This window comes from Hypanus sabinus, chromosome 6 (genome assembly GCF_030144855.1).
Source record: "Hypanus sabinus isolate sHypSab1 chromosome 6, sHypSab1.hap1, whole genome shotgun sequence".
Taxonomy (NCBI): domain Eukaryota; kingdom Metazoa; phylum Chordata; class Chondrichthyes; order Myliobatiformes; family Dasyatidae; genus Hypanus; species Hypanus sabinus.
In genome coordinates, this window is record NC_082711.1 from 66,634,961 (window position 1) to 66,655,612 (window position 20,652).

General features: G+C 38.8%; 1 protein-coding gene across 1 annotated transcript in view; it reads left to right on the plus strand.

Moving 5' to 3' along the window:
• Positions 1 to 20,652, plus strand: part of LOC132395012 (DNA-binding protein SATB1-like) — a 139,143-nt gene that overhangs the window by 57,286 nt on the left and 61,205 nt on the right. The window contains exons 8-9 of the mRNA XM_059971342.1: positions 14,840 to 15,049; positions 17,424 to 17,579. Of these exons, the coding sequence (XP_059827325.1) occupies positions 14,840 to 15,049; positions 17,424 to 17,579 (366 nt within the window). The remainder of the gene's footprint in view (positions 1 to 14,839; positions 15,050 to 17,423; positions 17,580 to 20,652) is intronic.

The window sequence follows — 20,652 nt, forward strand, 5'->3', positions numbered from 1 at the left end:
AAAGGCAAACATATCCTGTTGATGACTTAGTGGATGTAATAATGTTATTGTGGATTTATTGAGTAATGAGTGCCTGAAAAAAGCAGTATATGTCTCCAAATTGTTAACAATGTTCTGGCAAATTTGACAGTGACAAAGGTGAAAGGGAGGATGTTAACTCATGCAGATGAGTTGGTTTGAAAGAAGGAGGCAAGTTAAATTCACCAGAAGTGGCAATGTATTTGAAAATGCTAACCGGCCATCTTCACATTGATCCCATCTATGTCAGTGTGGACATGGGAAACCTATACAGTAAAGGCAGGTTAGCACCGTCAATGCACATTCTGCTTCTTCAGAGAAAAGTAAATTAGAAATGGGTCTATTACAGTCTTCATGTGCTTTATGAGCCGCCCATGGAACTTGGAAGGGAAGCCAAGGCAGGAGCACAGCAGCACTGAATGAGCAAAAACTTGGCAATTGAACTCCACGGCTTCACAACATAACTATTGCGATTTCCTTAATTTGATCTTTCTATAAGTTGATTGTGCTCCCCCTCAGCTGCAACTCATTGCTGCCCGGTGTTCCACAGCTTCATTTCAGACACTCAGCTTGACGCATAGTGAACATAACTGCTCACTTTACCAACTTTGAAAGTATCAATTTGAACAATCCACAGGCACAATACTGTCTGGGCTATTTGTGTTCAAATTTGCCGCACCCAGAGAAGGACAATAGTGAGTGAATAGTTAAGAACTTCAGAAACACCAAGGGTGAGAAGGTATCATGAATACTAATTTCTCTAACTTCCAGTAATTTCCCTGCCTCCCGTTCTCTCTTTTCCCATTCCCGATTTTTGTTCCCCTCTCACTTTCTTCTCTTTACACCTGCCCATCGCCACCCTCTGGTGCCCCTTCTCCTTCCCCTTTTTCCATAGTCCACTGTCCTCTCCTTCATCATCAGCCCTTCACCCTTTGTTTGTCACCTCTCAGTTTCTTAACTCATCCCATTTCCACCCACTGCCTTTCCCCCTTACCTGGTTTCACCTATCACCTGCCTTCCCCCCACCCTACCTTCTTATTCTGGCTTCTTCCCCCTTCCTTTCCAGTTCTGATGAAGGGTCTCAGCCTGAAATGTCAACTGTTTATTCTCCTTCATAGATACTGCCTGACTAATTATCCGATTTCTTCAAGTACGTAACAGACCTACTGGATGGATGCTCTTGAGTCAAAGAATTGGCCTTTCAAATGTGGCTGAACACATTTGTGAGGCAACAGACTAATTAATATCAAGTGTAATATTACTGAAGCCAAGAGTTGAGAAAGAAATCAGATTATGGTGCATGTGCACTTGTGTCTGATAGCTGCCTTTGATAAGAAGCAATATATGTCTTAAAAATGAAGCTGCAGAGCATCCCCCTCCCCACTGCCTACCAACTATTTATTTTTCTTTGTTTAGGGAAACAGCACAGTAACAAGTCCTTCAGGGCCAATGATTCTGTGTCGCCAAATACACCCATGTGACCAAGTAACCTACTAACATGCAAGCCATTGTAATGCGAGAGGAAACTTCAGCACCTAGAGGAAACGCACATGGTTACAGGGAGAACATATAAACAGTGGCAGAATTGAACGCAGGTTGCTGGCGCTGTAATAGCACATTAATAGTTGCTGTGCTGCCATGCTGCCCGAAGCTATGTCTTGCTATTCTCCAGCTATTAAATAATAATGGGCCAAGCCCAAAAAAAATGCAGTGCAGGTAGAAATAAGCTGCAATGTCATAACGAGATCAAGAGTCCATCTTATACTACGGAATCATTCAATCAATCATTCAATTTTGTAACAGCAGGGTAGAAGCTGTCCTTGAGCCTGGAGGTACGAGCTTTCAGGGTTTACTGTCTTCTGCCCAATGGAAGAAGGGAGAAGAAGGAATGTCTGGGGTGGGTATCATCTTTGATTACATTGGCTGCTTTACCAAGATAATGGGCTGTCTGGTTGCATAGCAATTAGCATAACGATATTACAGCACCAGTGACCCGGGTTCAGTCCTGCCGCTGTCGGTAAGGAGTTTGTACATTCTCTCCTGTGATGGTGTGGGTGTCCTCTAGTTATCCTCCCACGTTCCAAAGACGTGCGGTTTGCTAGAGTAATTGGTCACATGGGTGTAATTGGGTGGCAAAGACCTCTTTCCATCGCTAAATAAAGAATAATGAAAATAAGTATTGACAGGAGCTGATTTTCATGTTGTGTTGAGCTGCACACAGCTCTCTGTCGTTCCTTGCAGTCACCGACCGAGTAGTTGCCATGTCGAGCCATCACATCCAGATAGGATTCTTTCTTTGGTACCTCAGTAAAAGTTGCGAAGGGTCAATGAGGACATGCAAATATTTTTTAGCCTCCTGAAGAAGATGAGGTGTTGGTGAGCTTTCTTGACCATGCACTGTATGTCATTGGACCAAGACAGGGTACTGGTCATGTTCTCTCCTTGGTATGTGAAGCCCTCAAGCTCAGTACCATTGATGTAGGTAGGAGCAGGTGCACTGCTCCCCTTCCTAAAGTCAATGACCAGTTCTGTTGCTGACATTGAGGGAAAGATTGTTATCATGATACCATGTTACTGAACAGTTCATGTCCATGCTGCAGTCCAACTCATCATTATTTGAGATACGGCCTGCTGCAGTGGTATCATCTGCAGATTTGATTACAGAGCAGAATAAGGCCACACTGTATATTGAGGAACTTAGGGGGCTGAGGACACATATTGTGCACCACCACTATCGATACCAGTAACAGAGGTGTGCTGTCTGTTCTTGCTGATTACTGTCTATTGGTCAGGAAGTCAGCGTGGTTGGGTTTGGCTCAGTAGGCATCTTTTACAGCAACAGTCAAGAGTGTTTGGGTCCTTGATGACACAGGAGATGTGCTGGTAGTATTATAGTAATACTTTGTTGAAGTTGGCCTGAGCTGATTGAAGTCACCAGCAATGATGAAAAGGGGCTTACTTCAAGTTTGTTGACCACAGAGTATAGTTCATAGAGTGCAAGCCTCACATCCATCTGAGAAGGGATGTAGACTGCTGTCAGGACAGCTGAAATGAACTCATGGTCAGCTAGTATGTGTGATATTTCACCATTAGATATTCCAAACTGGGTGAGCAGGGACTCACCACGGCTGTCAGATCCAAGAACTATGAGGTGTTAATTAAGAAGCAGACTCCCTTGCTTCTACTTTTGCCAAAGGATGCAAAATGATCCATCCAGTGAATTGCTAGGCCTCGGGGTGTATGGCACAGGCAGTTGAAGCAGGCATAAACTATATTTTAACATAACACACAGCTCCTCAGGTCCCCATGAAGTATTTTCCCTCATACCTCAGGACTATGCCCTAGTGTAAGATTTCCCTATACTGGCAAGAAGGACCGTGACCATTTTGTATTATTATCCTCATGATTTTATGAACTTCTGTAAGGCATATTATATGCACCAGAGAAAGCAGCCCCAGCCTATCCAGTCTCTCTTTGTAACTCAAGCCATCTAGTCCTTGTTCGTCCTTTCCAGGTTAATGACATCCTTACAGCTAGGCAATCAGAACTGCACAGAATTTTGTAAGTCTGGTCTGTAGAAGGGAATAATTTGATCAGAGCCACCACTGCTCCTGTTCCCTTTTCCCTTCCATACTTTCCAGTCACAATGAGCTGGTGAATCCGTTACTGAATATGACTAAGACTAGGGTATCAGATATTCAATTCAAGCTGGTAGTCACAGTATGCACTCTTTTGATTAGAACCTGCATTAGTTACATATTTGTCATGATTGATACTCTGTACAGTTGACACTCCTTAATTGCATTAAGATGAGGACTGCAATTTTTTCCCATTCAGGCTTAATATGGACTTCTCTCTTTTTCATTCTGGCGTACAGTGATTTTGATATTCTTGCCAGCAACACACCTCCTTAGACACTACTAATCATGGACAACCCGAGAACTTGGACACTCTTTGGTACTCTACTTTGGACTTTTCACTGCAAACCCTTTCTCAATTTTCGCATCTTGCGCACTCCTGGTGTGTAAATCACCAGGCAAAAACCCAGCTATTCTTTCTTACCAAACCGACAGAAGTGTGGGGATCAAAACTGGTGCATGGTTGTTAGAAAATTATGCAGAGTTACGTTTCTTTCTCAGACCCATGCATTGAGTGTTGTATGCAGTGTGTCTGGTTGATCAGAATCACCAGGTGGAGGTGAAGTCCCCATATTCTTGTCTCCCTTCCATCCTTACAGTTAACTGCAGAGCCAATTACCCTTCAGCTGCATTAGGGCTATGTCTTGTTCAATACCTGTTTCTGGTTGTTCTGTACTCTGCCCATCAAGGAAAGAAAGAAATGGCCAATACGTTAAAGCATTGGGATGTGGTGATCAGATGGATGGAGGTTGTTAATTAAAACCATGAAAGCAAGGCATGGTATGGTATAAAGACAAGACTAAATACTGGATTGGGAGATGAGGTCACAATAATAACGTGTTGTTATAGTGTGCCCCAGAAGACTAAAGAGGGCAGATTGAGAGACTATGTTAGAATGTAGTAAATGTACTACTCTTTCAGTACGATAGAGTCATTAGTTTGCCACAGCACTGAATACTGGACCATGAACATATTTTTGCTAACTCTGTAACAAACTCTAGTTATCTGAATATCAATGTTAAGTTTCTTTCTCACACTAGCAGATGATAGCCCCTTTAAACCATTCTATGGTATACAACAGAAGATTGCTGAATTTTAGGTTACCTCCAGCCCGTGCTTTCAATATTTTCAAGTCTTAATGCTGTATTGCTCACTTCAGGTTCTCTCATAACTCAAGTCTGCAGTGTGCTATTAAATAGTGGAAGCGGGATCAAATTACCTGTTCCAAGACTTTCCTGGCAATGCTTCCCAGCTCTTTCTGTGCTACCTTGATGACTATATCGGTGCTGTGACATGCACCTACACTGATCTCATCAATTTCATCAACATTGCCTTCAACTTCCACCCTGCTCTTAAATTCACTTGGTCTATCTCTCACACCTTTCTCCCCTTTCTCCATCTTTAGAGACGATCTGTCCACCAACATCTTTTATAAACCTCCAATTCCCAAAGCCATCTTGACTATATCTCTTCCCACCCTGTCTCTTGTCAAAATATCATTCCCTTTTTTCAGTTCCTTCATTTCCACTGCATGTGTTTCCAGGATGAGGCTTTCCTTTCCAGAACATCATTGTCCTCCTTTTTCAAAGAGTGGGGTTTCCCTTCCTCCACCATTGATGCTACCCTCACCGGCATCTCCTCCATTTCCTGGACATCTGCGCTCACCACTTCTTTACACCACTGAAACAGGGATAAAGTTCCTCTTGTCCTCACCCACCACCTCCATGAGCCTCAGCATCCTGTATATCATGCCTAACAAATTCCACAATCTTCAAAGGGCTCCTACAACCAAAGACATCTTCACCCCTACCCCACCACTCTCTGCTTTCTGTAGGAATTGTTTCCTTTGTGATTTCCATGTCCATTCGTCCTTCCCCATGAATCTCCTTCCTGGCACATATCGCTGTAAAGGAGATCTGTCTCCTCTCTTATCTCCATTCAGAGTCCCAAACAATCCTTCCAGGTGACGTATCACTTTACCTGCAAATCTGTTGGAGTCATCTTTTGTATCCAGTGCTCCTGATGTGACCTCCTCGACATTGGTGAGACCTGACCTGCAAATTGGGAGACCACTTTGTCAAGAACCTCCATTCCATCCACCAAAAGCACAATTTCCTGGTGGCCAACTATTGCGATTCCTATTCCTGTTCCCATTCCCATTCTGACATGATGAGACCTTCTCTTCTGCCGTGGTAAGGCCATTCTCAGGTTGGAGGAGCAACCCCTCATATTCTTTCCAGGTAGCCTCCAACCGGATGGTGTGAACATTGATTTCTCCTTCTGGTAATTGTTTTCATCTCTTTACTTCTTTTCTCTCTCTCTTCCCTCTTCTATTCCCCACTCTGAACTCTTACCTCTTCTCCTCACCTGCCTATCATCTACACCTGGTGCCTCTCCTCTTCCCTTTCTCTCACAGTCCACTCTACTCTCCTATCAGATCCTCCTTCTCCAGCCCTTTACCTTTCCCATTCACCAGACCTCACCTATCACCTGCTAACTTATCTTCCTTTCCCTTCCCCTATCTTTTTATTCCGGCGTCTTTCCCCTCCCTTTCCAGTCCTGATAAAGGGTCCCAACTTGAAATGCTGACTATTTATTCATTTTCATAGATGCTACCTGACCTGTTGAGTTCTTCCAGCATTTTGTGTATGGATTTTTTTCAATTCTGCAGAATCTCTTGTGTTTATCAAATTCCATGTGTTTTCATCACACTCACTCAAGAGCCTTAATTAATGTTAAATATTAAGGCTGGGTCAAATCGATTCCAGCAAATACTGCTGAAAATTTTGTTTTTGATATCCCACTTCTTCCATCTGCCCACCTCCTCCAACTCCCAGCAGATTGAAAATTAACATTCAACTCATAAATTCTGTTTCAACGTGAATGCTTCATTCAGCCCCATGATACCATTGAGGATTTATTTTTGAATTATAGCTTTTACAGGACGTGAAGGCAATGTTGCATTGATATTTAGTCAACACGTTACAACTAATCACAGGGTGCCATGTTAAAAACAATCATTCATGCCATTTTCTATTTGTTTGACAAATTTAAATTTTGTAAGTTGTGGCGTTATACACAATTTTATTCTGTTGTTGCAAGGTAAATACCAACTAGTATTGACATATAAAGCACATTACAGATTTTGGATGGAATAAAGGTCATGGAAAATAATAGTATAAAAACATAGGATGAAATATTATTGAAATGAACTCAACTGCACACTCAGGTTTTACTGCCTTTCATACCTCAGGATATTCCAAAAAAACTGTCACAAATAATTCAAGACTTTTACGATATAATCACTGTTTAAATTTAAGAGACCATATCTTCCAGTGTGAATATGACAAAAAGCTTTGCCCATGGCAAGGAAGGTTGCAGTTTGAGCCCCATGCAAAATTTGAGACAAATTTCTGCCTTTGATGTTGGCATTGTGTGTGTGTATATATATATATATATATATATATGTAGAGAGAGAGAGAGAGAGAGTCCTCCTTTGTCCATCCATCTCAGACCAGAATAAGTTCCAGCTCTAACCACTGAGATTCCAGTGCAATGATTAAAAACGCACCTTTTCAGGATAACAAATTTCCAAGCTCGTATATATGTACTGAAGAGGGGCCTCGGCCCGAAACGTTGACTGCTTCTTCATTTCCATAGATGCTACCTGACCTGCTGACTTCCTCCAGCATTTTGTGTATATTGCTATATGCTCATCAAGATCCCTTTCCACTGGGTAAATTAACGAGTTAAGGGAATTTACACCTTGTTGCCACTCAGAAAGTCTGGATAAGGGGGACCTGCAGACATTAATAAAACTATTTCGATAAGGCAAGATTTTTTCGATAAACTGCCAATTTTGCTGCAGTAAGAGGCAAAGTTAATTCTTTCACGTGGAAGATCTGAGTGGACTGCAAAATTGCGCTATTACTATTTGCCACCTGCACTAGTCAAAGATGTCCAGGTTAAGTGCTGAAATCATGTTAAATCACATTAATATTTTCAGGCTTTGGAGTGACTGATGTAATTGCCATGGCACCTTCACTTGCTAGTGAACTCGAAGCACACATTTCCATTTCCCTAATCAATATTCAAATAGTGTGACTTCTTACTGGGTTTAATGTGATCCATTGGTATGTTTTTCCAAAATAAGTGATTTCAGTATGAGTGATATACATCCGCTAAAATTCCTCTCACTTCTATAGACAAAATGGCAAACGACTCTGTTGCTTAGAATTAAAAGCAAATGCAAATGTTGAAAATCTGAAATAAAAGCAGGAAAGGCTGGGAAACACTCAGCAAAACAGGCAGCATTGTGAAAGGAGGAACAGGTAGTGCTTCAGGTTGAAGACTAGTAAAAATGAGAAAACAAGTTGTTAAAAATTGTAGAGAAGATGGGGATGGGACAGACAGTATTAAGGGAATATTTCTGATAAAGTGAGACCAGAGTTACTAGGGTGCTTCTGCTATTGATAGAGCTATCTAGTTGGTAGATTGATTAGGAGAACCGCAGAAAAAGAGACATGTGAATTCTGTGAAATGTGCGTCAGAGCTCAAAGCTATGGAAGAATGCTGGAAATGCTCAGCAGGTCAGGATTTATGGGAAGGGGTAAACTGAATTAACAAAACTGGTGGTGATACAAGCTGACTTGCAATGTGTGTATATGGAAGCAGAACTGCTGTTCCTGCGTTTTACTGGAACAGCTTGAGAGGCCGTGAACAGAGTGGTCAGAGCAGGAGTGTACTGAAGAGTTAACTGGCCAGTACTGCTGAAGAGTTACCATTATTAATTTTGCACTCTGTCCATAGACGGTATCTGGTAGGCTGAGCACTTCCAGGAATTAACTGCACAGAACTGTATCCTCTGGTTTTCTCTCTCTTCAATAGTTCTCTTTAATCTATCAACAAGACAGTTCCTTAAGAAACATGTAGCACCAACCTTGGTGCAACCTATCAGTGACATTCCTTTTCCATCCTTGCTGCATCTTAACACTAGCTTATTTTCTCAGTGTCCCGATTCTGATGAAGGATCTTTGATGGGAAGCATTAGCACACACTCGCCTTTCTGAGGCAGTAGTTTCTGCTGGTTTGTTTTTTGTTGTTTAATTTTCTGTATTTTGCCCTCAGCAATTTTAAGGGAATATCTATAAACCAAAAGTTGAAACTTTCCGAGGAACTTTTTTATGCAAACTAGTGTATTAGAGCTGCTGTATATAGTATCGATTTATCAAGATTAAAAGCCTTCCAAAACAACTAATACAAGTAAAAAATACTGCTAAGTAATTAATGAGAAGCTTGGACAGAGAAGTATTTAATTAAAACAAAACAATGACATTACTTTATTATAAGGCATCCCTGTCCAACTCTGCCCTGCTGATTCTTGTTAGAACATGTACCTTACCATAACACACAGTTTGGATGGCTTCCAGGAAGTACATTTTAGAAAGGGCACACTGTACATGCCTAGTAAGTTTAGGCTACTAACAATTTGCATTTTTTCATGCTATTGATTTTCACATATTTTGAAGTAAATCTGCATACCATGCATCAAAAGTTATCCAATATAAGCTTGTCATGTGATGCTGGATGAAATAAAAAGTTTACTGGTTATGTAATTCACTACATGCTTTAACTTCTCTTTAGTAGACACAAGCATAATCTTACACTATTTGATTATAAAGGTTTTGTTTTAATTAGTTTTCTGTATTCCAAACTTAACGAAATACTATTGTGTTTATTCATGGTCTGTGTGTCAGAGTTGATAAAAAGCAAACAAGAAGTTTAAATCAGTCCAAAAGCTCAGGCATGCAGAGTTGATCGAGGAAGCATGAACCAGTTTCTTCCTGGGTGCAGTGCACAAAACTATGTTAACATTTCAGTAATTTCTGACTTTCCAGAAAGAACTATATGCTCAGAGAGAGTCACCTTCATTGTATTTACCCTTTCAAACACGAACACATCTCAATTGGCACTTGTCCATATGTTCAGAGTAATGTTAGGGTCAGTATGTTCCTATATTTCATGCATATAATCTAACCATAAATAAATAACCATAGGTTCAGTGGTTAGAATACAAACATGTCTTCTAAATGTGTGCAATTGCTTGGACATACATGCAAACTGATCACATTTCTTCCTCACTTAATCTTGGAGGTTGGAGAAGTACAACACAGGGTTAGGGGTAATCACTCTCCAGTTTCGTTTGCTTTAATTTAAAACAAATGACCCATCACCCCATCTTTAAACCTCATCAGCCAAAGTTTTACACTCTCATTGAAAAATCTGTCAATAATCCTTTGCAATGTTCTGGCTTTCATGCATGTGATTTACTATAATTTGTTCATGTGACCATATCATTCTTATTTTCAAAACTGAGGGCATTTTTTCAAATTCTTCCTCAATAACATTAGTAGTTTAGAATTTTTCATAATTTTTAAGATCCTTAAGTTTATTTTAATAGTCATATGCAATAAATTCATCAGGAATTATCTTCATGTCAGAAATTTTTCTAGTATACATTTGTAGATAAGTTCACAAAATATTCTTGGAGTAGTATTGGAGAATGCTTCCAAAATTTTCCTCCTTCAACTTGTAATAATGTAATATCACCTTGTGAGAAAATAACTAGAAATATACTAATAAAGACAAAACAAAACTGGAAAGATGGAACAGATTTCTGATTTTATTCCAGATTTAAAACATTTGCATTTTTTAAAATTTTGTGGACAAATAACTTATTTTAAGATAAAACCAACGTGAGAAATCACTGGTCATTATAAACATTTTGAAATTATGAATTGGTTTCTGTATGAAATGATACATGCAATTGAAACTTTGTATTCAAACTTGTGAAATTTAGAAATTTATTTTTAAAATGACCTCTGTGATTTTGTTGTTATTGAAACCACGTGGAAGATCTTTTTATAAAGCATTTCAGAGAGCAATTTGAACAAAACTAGTCCGAGTACAATTCAATAATGATGTATGGAGCTGACATGTTGATTTTGGTGTCACAGTACATTCTGAAATCTGTTTTCCTTTGTTTGTGAATTTAGCCCTTGCAACAATTCAACTTTTGATACTCTTCAATATCAAACCCACCTAATAAATACAAAAGTAAACCCTCGGGGAACTGTGCTAACTTACTGGCCGGCTCTAAAGCAAAATATCAGAAAATCAGAACAAAATGCTGCACTTAGATTTTTTCACAAATTATCACAAAATTAATACAGTATCCAATACCTTTCTCAATTCATACATCAAGAAGTTGTATGTTAGGATGGAAAGAATATGGTTGACCTCTGTTCAAAAAAAAATAGGAGTGTATCAATGGTTAATTTTGATAATTAAATTCTGGAATGGATTATGTTGCATAATAACTAATTAAATATATGATAAATATTTTGTACATCAATTTATTGATACTTCATGTTGAACTGAAGGCCAGCTACCAGAGATTACATTGTCCAACTAATCAATTTTTTACTTTTGAAACTTATAATCTACTGGTTGAAACATGTTTCAGAACAATTGGTGTTGTAGCAGAATAGTAATTGTAAGTGAACTGTAAAAATAGGTTTGAACAACCTAGTAGAAGACTTACAGTTTCACACGATGTCATGGCCAGACTAGTTGGCTTGATGACAACTAGATTAATTGATTAGAGTTTGTTGAAAATCGATTGGCACAACCCTGTATGAAAGATTATCAAGCTTGGGTGAAGTGTGAGGATCTGTTTGCCTGGGCAGCTGTTTAAATCCACAGTGGAATAAAACTATTATCCAATGTTTGAATTTGCCTAGTTGGTTTCATCATGGTAATTTTTCTTTCATTTAAATTTGATTGCAACAGTCTCTATACTGGGAGTCTGATTTGTAAATCTGTTTGAGTACACAAAGAAATCACTGCTGGTTATTTTCAATTTTATGAAATTGACAAGAGAACAAATAGGAATGAATTGTATTTTTAATAAGTTGGAGGTATTACTCAAATTCTGTGCCTTACCATTCTCCTGTTATTCTAAATCTGGTCATAGTTATACATACAGTTGCAACCATCCATAAAGTGCTTGAAAGCACAGTGATTGTTGCAAAATAAACATTAAAGGTAGTCAGCCATTTTATTCACAGTCAGGCCTGTAGGGAACATATCCTTTTTTTGCAGATTCAGTACTCTGTGGTTTATTTGGCATCTGCTTAGGAATTACTGAAGTGTATTAAAAGTAGCTTGGCATTACTTTTGCATCTATAGGATACCTGTGCCTTAAGAAATGTTACTAACTTTATCTAAGTACAAATAATGTTTTGTTAAGAAAAAGCTTCAGAATTTTTCTCTTGGCTGATAATATTCAGTTGAAAAACAAGCAGTGGTAGTATCAAAATCTGAAGTATAGTTATATTTGTTTTGCTTTTATTAACCCAATGGAAGTTATTTCTTCCCTTTTTCATGGATATTACAGATAACACAGCATCTGTTAGAAACATAGAAAATAGGTGCAGGAGTAGGCCATTCGGCCCTTCGAGCCTGCGCCGCTATTCAGTATGATTATGGCTGATCAACCAACTCAGAACCCTGTACCTGCTTTCTCTCCACCCCCGATCCCTTTAGCCACAAGGGCCATATCTAACTCCCTCTTAAGTATAGCCAATGAACCGGCCTCAACTGTTTCCTGTGGCAGAGAATTCCACAGATTCACCACTCTCTGTGTGAAGAAGTTTTTCCTCATCTCAGTCCTAAAAGGCTTCCCCTTTATCCTCAAACTGTGACCCCTCGTTCTGGACTTCCCCAACATCGGAAACAATCTTCCTGCATCTAGCCTGTCCAATCCCTTTAGAATTTTATACATTTCAATAAGATCCCCCCTCAATCTTCTAAATTCCAGCGAGTATAAGCCTAGTCGATCCAGTCTTTCTTCATATGAAAGTCCTGCTATCCCAGGAATCAATCTGGTGAACCTCCTCTATACTCCCTCTATGGCAAGAATGTCTTTTCTCAGATTAGGGGACCAAAACTGCACACAATATTCTAGGTGCGGTCTCACCAAGGCCTTGTACAACTGCAGTAGAACCTCCCTGCTCCTATACTCAAATCCTTTTGCTATGAATGCCAACATACCATTTGCCTTTTTCACCGCCTGCTGTACCTGCATGCCCACCTTCAATGACTGGTGTACAATGACACCCAGGTCTCGTTGCATCTCCCCTTTTCCTAATCGGCCACCATTCAGATAATAATCTGTTTTCCTGTTCTTACAACCAAAGTGGATAACCTCACATTTATCCACATTAAATTGCATCTGCCATGAATTTGCCCACTCACCTAACCTATCCAAGTCACCCTGCATCCTCTTAGCAGCCTCCTCACAGCTAACACCGCCGCCCAGCTTCGTGTCATCCGCAAACTTGGAGATGCTGCATTTAATTCCCTCATCTAAATCATTAATATATATTGTAAACAACTGGGGTCCCAGCACTGAGCCTTGCGGTACCCCACTAGTCACTACCTGCCATTCTGAAAAGGTCCCGTTTACTCCCACTCTTTGCTTCCTGTCTGCCAACCAATTCTCTATCCACATCAATACCATATCCCCAATTCCGTGTGCTTTAAGTTTGCACACTAATCTCCTGTGTGGGACCTTGTCAAAAGCCTTTTGAAAATCTAAATATACCACATCCACTGGTTATCCCCTATCCACTCTACTAGTTACATCTTCAAAAAATTCTATGAGATTCGTCAGACATGATTTTCCTTTCACAAATCCATGCTGACTTTGTCCGATGATTTCACCTCTTTCCAAATGTGCTGTTATCACATCTTTGATAACCGACTCTAGCATTTTCCCCACCACTGATGTCAGACTAACCGGTCTATAATTCCCCGGTTTCCCTCTCCCTCTTTTTTTAAAAAGTGGGGTTACATTAGCCACCCTCCAATCCTCAGGAACTAATCCAGAATCTAAGGAGTTTTGAAAAATTATCATTAATGCATCCACTATTTCTTGGGCTACTTCCTTAAGCACTCTGGGATGCAGACCATCTGGCCCTAAGGATTTATCTGCCTTTAATCCCTTCAATTTACCTAACACCACTTCCCTACTAACATGTATTTTCCTCAGTTCCTCCATCTCACTGGACCCTCGGTCCCTTACAATTTCCGGAATATTATTTATGTCCTCCTTAGTGAAAACAGAACCAAAGTAGTTATTCAATTGGTCTGCCATGTCTTTGTTCCCTATGATCAATTCACCTGTTTCTGACTGTAAAGGACCTACATTTGTCTTGACCAATCTTTTTCTTTTCACGTATCTATAAAAGCTTTTACAGTCAGTTTTTATGTTCCCTGCCAGCTTTTGCTCATAATCTTTTTTCCCTTTCCTAATTAAGCCTTTTGTCCTCCCCTGCTGGTCTCTGAATTTCTCCCAGTCCTCTGGTGTGCTGCTTTTTTTTTGCTAATTTATATGTTTCTTCTTTGGACTTGATACTATCCCTAATTTCCCTTGTCAGCCACGGGTGCACTACCTTCCCTGGTTTATTCTTTTGCCAAACTGGGATGAACAATTGTTGTAGTTCATCCATGTGATCTATCTGTTAACAGATAGCAATGAAATGCACATTAACATTTACATTGTGAGTACTTCATAGTCATCAGATCTGTGAAACTTCATCGTACAGATAGTTCTGAAATATTGATAAGCAGTTATTTTAACTTCTGTCATACATTTTCTTGTGACAACTATGGTAAATATCTTTACTGCTTGAAAATTGAAAATACAATGTAAATTAAAATAAATTGGGAGTTCTGCTTGGATAAAGGAAGATCAGTATTACAGTATATTTATAGAACTCCTGCTGATGGATTGACTGCAAAATCATTAATCCATTACTGCTGTAATATCCCTTGTATTCAGCTTGCCACCATGTCCAGTAGTAGATTCATCTCAGCATGCTTTATTTAAGTTTTGTGTAGTGACCTCCTGCATGCTGTTGTGTCAAGAATGGGAATGTACTGCAAGAAAAGAGTTGTAACATTAGAATTTCCATTGAGTCTTTCTTCCAAAGTATCTAACTGAGCATTAATGTGGTTGACTGTGTAACTCCAGCATGCAGCAAGTGAATAAGTCGCAGCCTTTTGTCAAGTTCAGTTCTCAAAAAACAATGTTGGTTCTGTTTTTTGCCTTTGTGCAGGGTCTACTATCTGAAATACTCAGAAAAGAAGAGGACCCAAAGACTGCCTCACAGTCTTTGTTAGTCAACCTGAGAGCAATGCAGAATTTTCTGAACTTGCCTGAAGCAGAAAGGGACCGTATTTACCAGGATGAAAGGGAGAGAAGCCTCAATGCAGCCTCAGGGATTGGAACTGCACCTTTGATAAGTTCTCCTAACCGTACTCAGCAGGTAAATGATCAATAAAGGTATTAATGGGAAGACTTTCATAAATTTAACCATTTTTGTTTTTCTGTCGTATGGAAACTTTTGATCTTTCACTCCCAAATTTGAATCTTGTAGTAAAACAAGCATGTAGACCAACGTGTTTTATCTGCAGAGTGCTATAATTTTCAATGATTACTTTAATGGCCATAAAACCAAGAATGACACAAACTTGGTATGTGAATGCCCATGCCTGATTATCTGATACCTTCTCTCAGTGTGCAAGTTTCTGCATTGTAAGTGGACCTTTGAAATATTTGCTACTTTTTTATTACAATACGGTAGGTTTAAAGACCAATCAGTTAGGAATAGAAATGCACTAAAAATTAAAGTCACTGGAAACTGAGGTGTGGAAGTAATGTTTAGCAAATGTGATTACCCCGTGATTTTTCATCTCTGAATTAAATATTCACGAAAAGGCTTCCTAATCTGCTGACCATGAGCTCATTAAACACATTTTACTCATCTCAGCCTATATATTAATAAATTTTGATCCATTGCATCAGGGGGCCCACAGTTTGATCTAGCCAGAGCCTCCAGTCAAAACTGCATTGCACCAGTGTTGATAAAATAACTAGATACAGCATCTTGGCTTCCTGAGTTGTAGAAATGAAACTTTCCATAACAAAAAAATGGGAGTGTGATAGATTCATTCATAGACAAATGGGGAGAAACCCACATTATTATGACTGTTTTCAGACCATTCTGAAGACAGTGCCAATGATTTGTAGTCTGTTTCTGCTTACACTACACATTAACTCTGTGTTCTAGGTTATCATAGAGATTAGGCATATTTTTATCAGCACTGATAATTATCTCAACTAGTATATTTTCACTTTAAGGGAAATATAAACTGTGAATGCATTTCTTATTTTGAGACATTTTATAACTTTTGCACACATTAGAAAGTTTATACATGCTATAAATAATTTATGAAGGTGGTTCTAAAATTTTAATTTTGATATTTTTATTTCTATTAAAATAACTGTGTGCATGAAAATAAAAAGCCACAAGCAAGAGATATATAAAGGTTGCTAAATGGGGCTGATTGAAATGCATGATAATAAAGGTGATCATTGTAGAGGGTTTTGAAGTTAAACCCTGGCAACGTTCATTTTCATGACATTACTAGTTGGTAACATTAAAGAGTACTATTTCCTCAATCGTTCTATGATCTGAAATTTAATTCTATATCTGCTTACCGAACTGATCTCAGCTGGACTGGTGGAGGAAGTGGTAGTATTGAACTTGTCACTTTAGACAGAGGGTAAAAAGATCAGTTTAGTATTTCCGAATACTGTTTCCTGGTTTCTGCTGGGAGGATAGGTAATCTGCTAATGCTCTCTCTCAACATTTCATGAATGTACAGACAAACTAATTTGCTGAGAATTTATAAACTCATGAAGTTCTCAAGAGAACAAGAGGAGAGGGGGAGAAAATTAATAATAAAATAAGTAATTGGTTATTGGTGGCGTATCAGCTTGTAAGTTTTTTATGGCTCTAAGTTGACAGTGAGATGTAATAACTTCAAGTCACTTGGGAATTGTTCAACAATTTGGGCAGAGGAAAGAAGAGGGAATTAACCTTGTTAAAGTGACTAGCTGTGTTTTTTTTAAAATATTACCTGATGCATTGTTTTCAATAGAATTAGCTTCTCAATTTCTTCAAGAGTAGATTTTGACCCTTAACTTAACTTCATCATTATTTAATGTTATTTAATGGAAGAAATCCATTGTTCTAGAGCTATCACTTTAAAACTTCAGTGATAATAATGCCGAGGCTTGTGTGGTAAAACTTTGAGAACTTCAGTAATAACAGTTGGGTGAAAAGTAATCGAAGTGCACAAGCACGGGTAATTCACACCAGTGTCATGCAGAAAGTGTAATCACGCACATGATCGCCTTTGTGCAGTTGACATTACATTCTGAAATACAGGTGTTCCCCCCCCCCTCCTTTACGAAGGTAGAGTATTCCTATGAAACCTTTCTTAAGCCAAGATGGCATAAAGCAAAGAACCATTAATTTATATGGGAAAATTTTTCATAAAAGCGAAAATCCTCTTTGTAATGCGAAAACAGGATACTAATGTAGGTCCTTTGTAAAAGTGAAGTGGCATAAAGTGAACATTCATAAAGCAGGGGACACCTGTATTTTAATGAGTCAGTAAGATTCCTAAAAATATGAATTATAGTAGTCTAAATGCTGAGTTTCAGCCTGTAAATCTGTAAAGTTATTATTATTGTACCTTAGTGAAAGAACTCTAGTAGCACAAGGAAGTATCTGTATTTGCATTTAAACTTCTTCCCTGTACATTATTAACTCAGATTAAAACTTTATCTAGGTCAAAGCATCCTCCATTACAACTGAGTGGAATGGCAAATCGGAAGGCTGTGCACTTAATATTAATGCTTCCATTTACGATGAGATTCAGCAGGAAATGAAGAGGGCCAAAGTGTCCCAAGCACTGTTCGCTAAAGTTGCCGCAACAAAGAGCCAGGTAAGGAAAAATTTTTGAAGAATGCTAACATGAGACAGAGAAATTCTGATGAGTTATAGTTTGAACAGAATAGTGGACCAATATGTGTAACCAGCAAGATATATTTGTTTACTCTGCATTTGTTTTCCAGCAGAAAATGCATGCTGTATAAGTTTGATAAATCAGTTCAGCCAAGCACTCTACCCCATTTATACAGTGCGGTAGTTCATTAAAATCAACTTTGGTTCAATTTCAGTTTTATATTTCAATGCTGTTACTGATAATTCTTATACAAAGTTAAGCATAGGAATTATAATTGATGACGTTAGAGTAAAGGTGTTTACTTGCTTTGTATGACCTTCTTCTGATTCCTGCCATAACAGAAGTGAATTTCATTTCACGTTTTCCTCTGAGAATAATGAATAGTTTCTATGCTTTGTTAAATGGCTCTGATTAGTTGATATCAATGTCCAGTTGAATTTTGTCCATATTTGTGTTTGATTAAAGTACAATATATGACTGGATTTAGGTTGACGTCAGTACCTAACTGAAAATGGCAATTTCTTTCATTGACCCTCTTCCATGAATTCAGAGTTGTGAGACTTGCGTAGACTTTTAAATGTTCAAGTACAACATGTGGAACACTTGCTTCTTGCCTTTGTATTTTCTTTTCTTAACTTTTGGTGCTCAGTGTATAAAAATATTCAGGAGGGTCATTTGGTGGCATTCTTAACTTTCACTTAGGACTTGACTTTGAAATTAAAGTGACACTTTAGCTTATTTTTGCTGAATTGCTGACCTTTTGTCTTCAGGGGAATGAGTGAAGTTTTTCTATCTATTCTCAGAGCTTCTTGCTTATTTAATTGGATGTAAAAGTTGAGGGAGCTGGAAGTTGTGTGAACATTCAGCCTCTAGCACTTGCTCTGTCATTTAATGAGATTGTAGCTGACCCCAGTAACTCTTTAATGTACCAACCCCACATCCTTTGATACATTTAATATTTAAAAATCTGTTGATCTTTAACTTGAATATAATCAGCAAATGTGCTTCTTCAGCCCTCTTGGGATAAGAATTGCAAAGACTTTGGGTGTAAGGAGATTTCATCAATCTCAGATCTAAATTTTAACTCTGTAACTCCTGGTTATAGATACCCCTGTAAAGGGAAGCATTATCCCTGCTGCCAACCCATCAAGTTCATTAAAAATATGCAAACAGGGTGAGCACCCCTTATTCGAAATGCTCGGGGCTGGAAGTATTTTAGATTTTGGAAATGTATAAGGCATTGGTGAGGCCAAATTTGGAGTATTGTGTTCAGCTTTGGTCACCGAATTACAGGAAGAATGTAAATAAGGTTGAAAGAGTACAGAGAAGGTTTACAAGGATGTTGCTGGGACTTGAGAAACTGAGTTACAGAGAAAGGTTGAATAGGTTAGGAGTTTATTCCCTGGAGTGTAGAAGAATGAGGGGAGACTCGATAGAGGTATATAAAATTATGATGGGTATAGATAGAGTGAATGCAAGCAGGCTTTTTCCACTGAGGCTAGGGGAGAAATAAACCCAGAGGACATGGGCTAAGGATGAAGGGGGAAAAGTTTGAAGGGAACATTGGTGGGGGGCTTCTTCACACAGAGAGTGGTGGGAGTGTGGAATGAGCTGCCAGATGAAGTTGTAAATGCGGGCTCACTTTTAACATTTAAGAAAAACTTGGACAGGTACATGGGTGAGAGGTGTATGGAGGAATATGGGCCAGGTGTAGGTCAGTGGGACTAGGCAGAAAAATGGTTCGGCACAGCCAAGAGGCCTGTTTCTGTGCTGTAATGTTCTATGGTTTTCAGATTTTGGAATATCTAATGAGGTAGCTTGGGATTGTCATCATTTGCACTGAATTTAATACTACTGGTGAAGAGTGTGCACATTTACTGACACATGGTTCAGAGTGTTAGATTTTCATCTGTGCCAATTTAATGCTGTTCCTTTTCTGAAATTTTTGCAACCAACCTGCTGATTATTCACAATTACTTTCAATTTTCAGTTTGTCTTGATAGATCTTTGCTTGTTTCATGATCAACATGTTGTTAAACAACATATGTTCACTCCAAACCTGATGAATCCACTCTTTCAATACACGATTGAGATCTTCACTTTTTGCTCTATGTAGTGTTGATGTATTTTTCATTAACTTCTATTTATTACATATGTGAGGTCACTTCTTAGAGCTGTCTCTGGTGTGCAGAGACCTGCACATTGCCCAGGAACCTTCCCAGTGACTTGTGTAATTTTACATTTGTGACTTCATGCCAACATCCATGAGAAGATAGTCTGGTCTGCTTAATATTTCCTCTAATGACATTCTCCATCCCAGGAATCGTAAGACATAAGAGCAGAATTAGGCCATTTGGCATCAAGGAGCACAAGAGATGCTTCCATTTGGGTTACCCAGAGAAATTGGCGGTAGCTAAACATTGTATTTGCAATGGCCATAGGATTGACTTCGACGGCACAAAACTACTGTGCCACAGCAATGACTTTTGGGACCACCTGGTAAAGGAAGCCATTGAAATAAAACTAGAGGAAAAGAATTTTAACAAAGACAAAGGCCTCGCTCTAAGTAAAAATTGGAATTCAATGGCAAACAAGGGGATAAATACCATCAGATTAGACATACCCAGGTATGATCTGGGATGAAGATGGCAGTGTTTATCATTGAAATGTTGGTTAAATTTGATACCTGTACCTGGCTGGAAGCCTGGAAAAGTTGTTAATTCCTATGAAATGCTGGAAGAACTCAACAGGCTGGGCCAGTTTTGGCTAAACTGTCAACAGTACTTTTATTCTGTAGATGCTGCCTGGCCTGCTGAGTCCCTCCAGCATTTTGTGTGTGTTGCTCAGATTTCCAGCATCTGCAGATGTTCTCTTGTTTGTGAATGTTTATTCCTACTCTCTGTTTCCTGTCTGCAACAATCCTAATTTCAGCCAGTATTTAACCACCTTCCATTATGTTATAATTTTATTTAATAGCCACCAGTGTTAATTTATTGAAGGCTTTTTGAAAGTCCAAGCAATATTCCAAAAATCTGCTGTTTTTCCCATACTT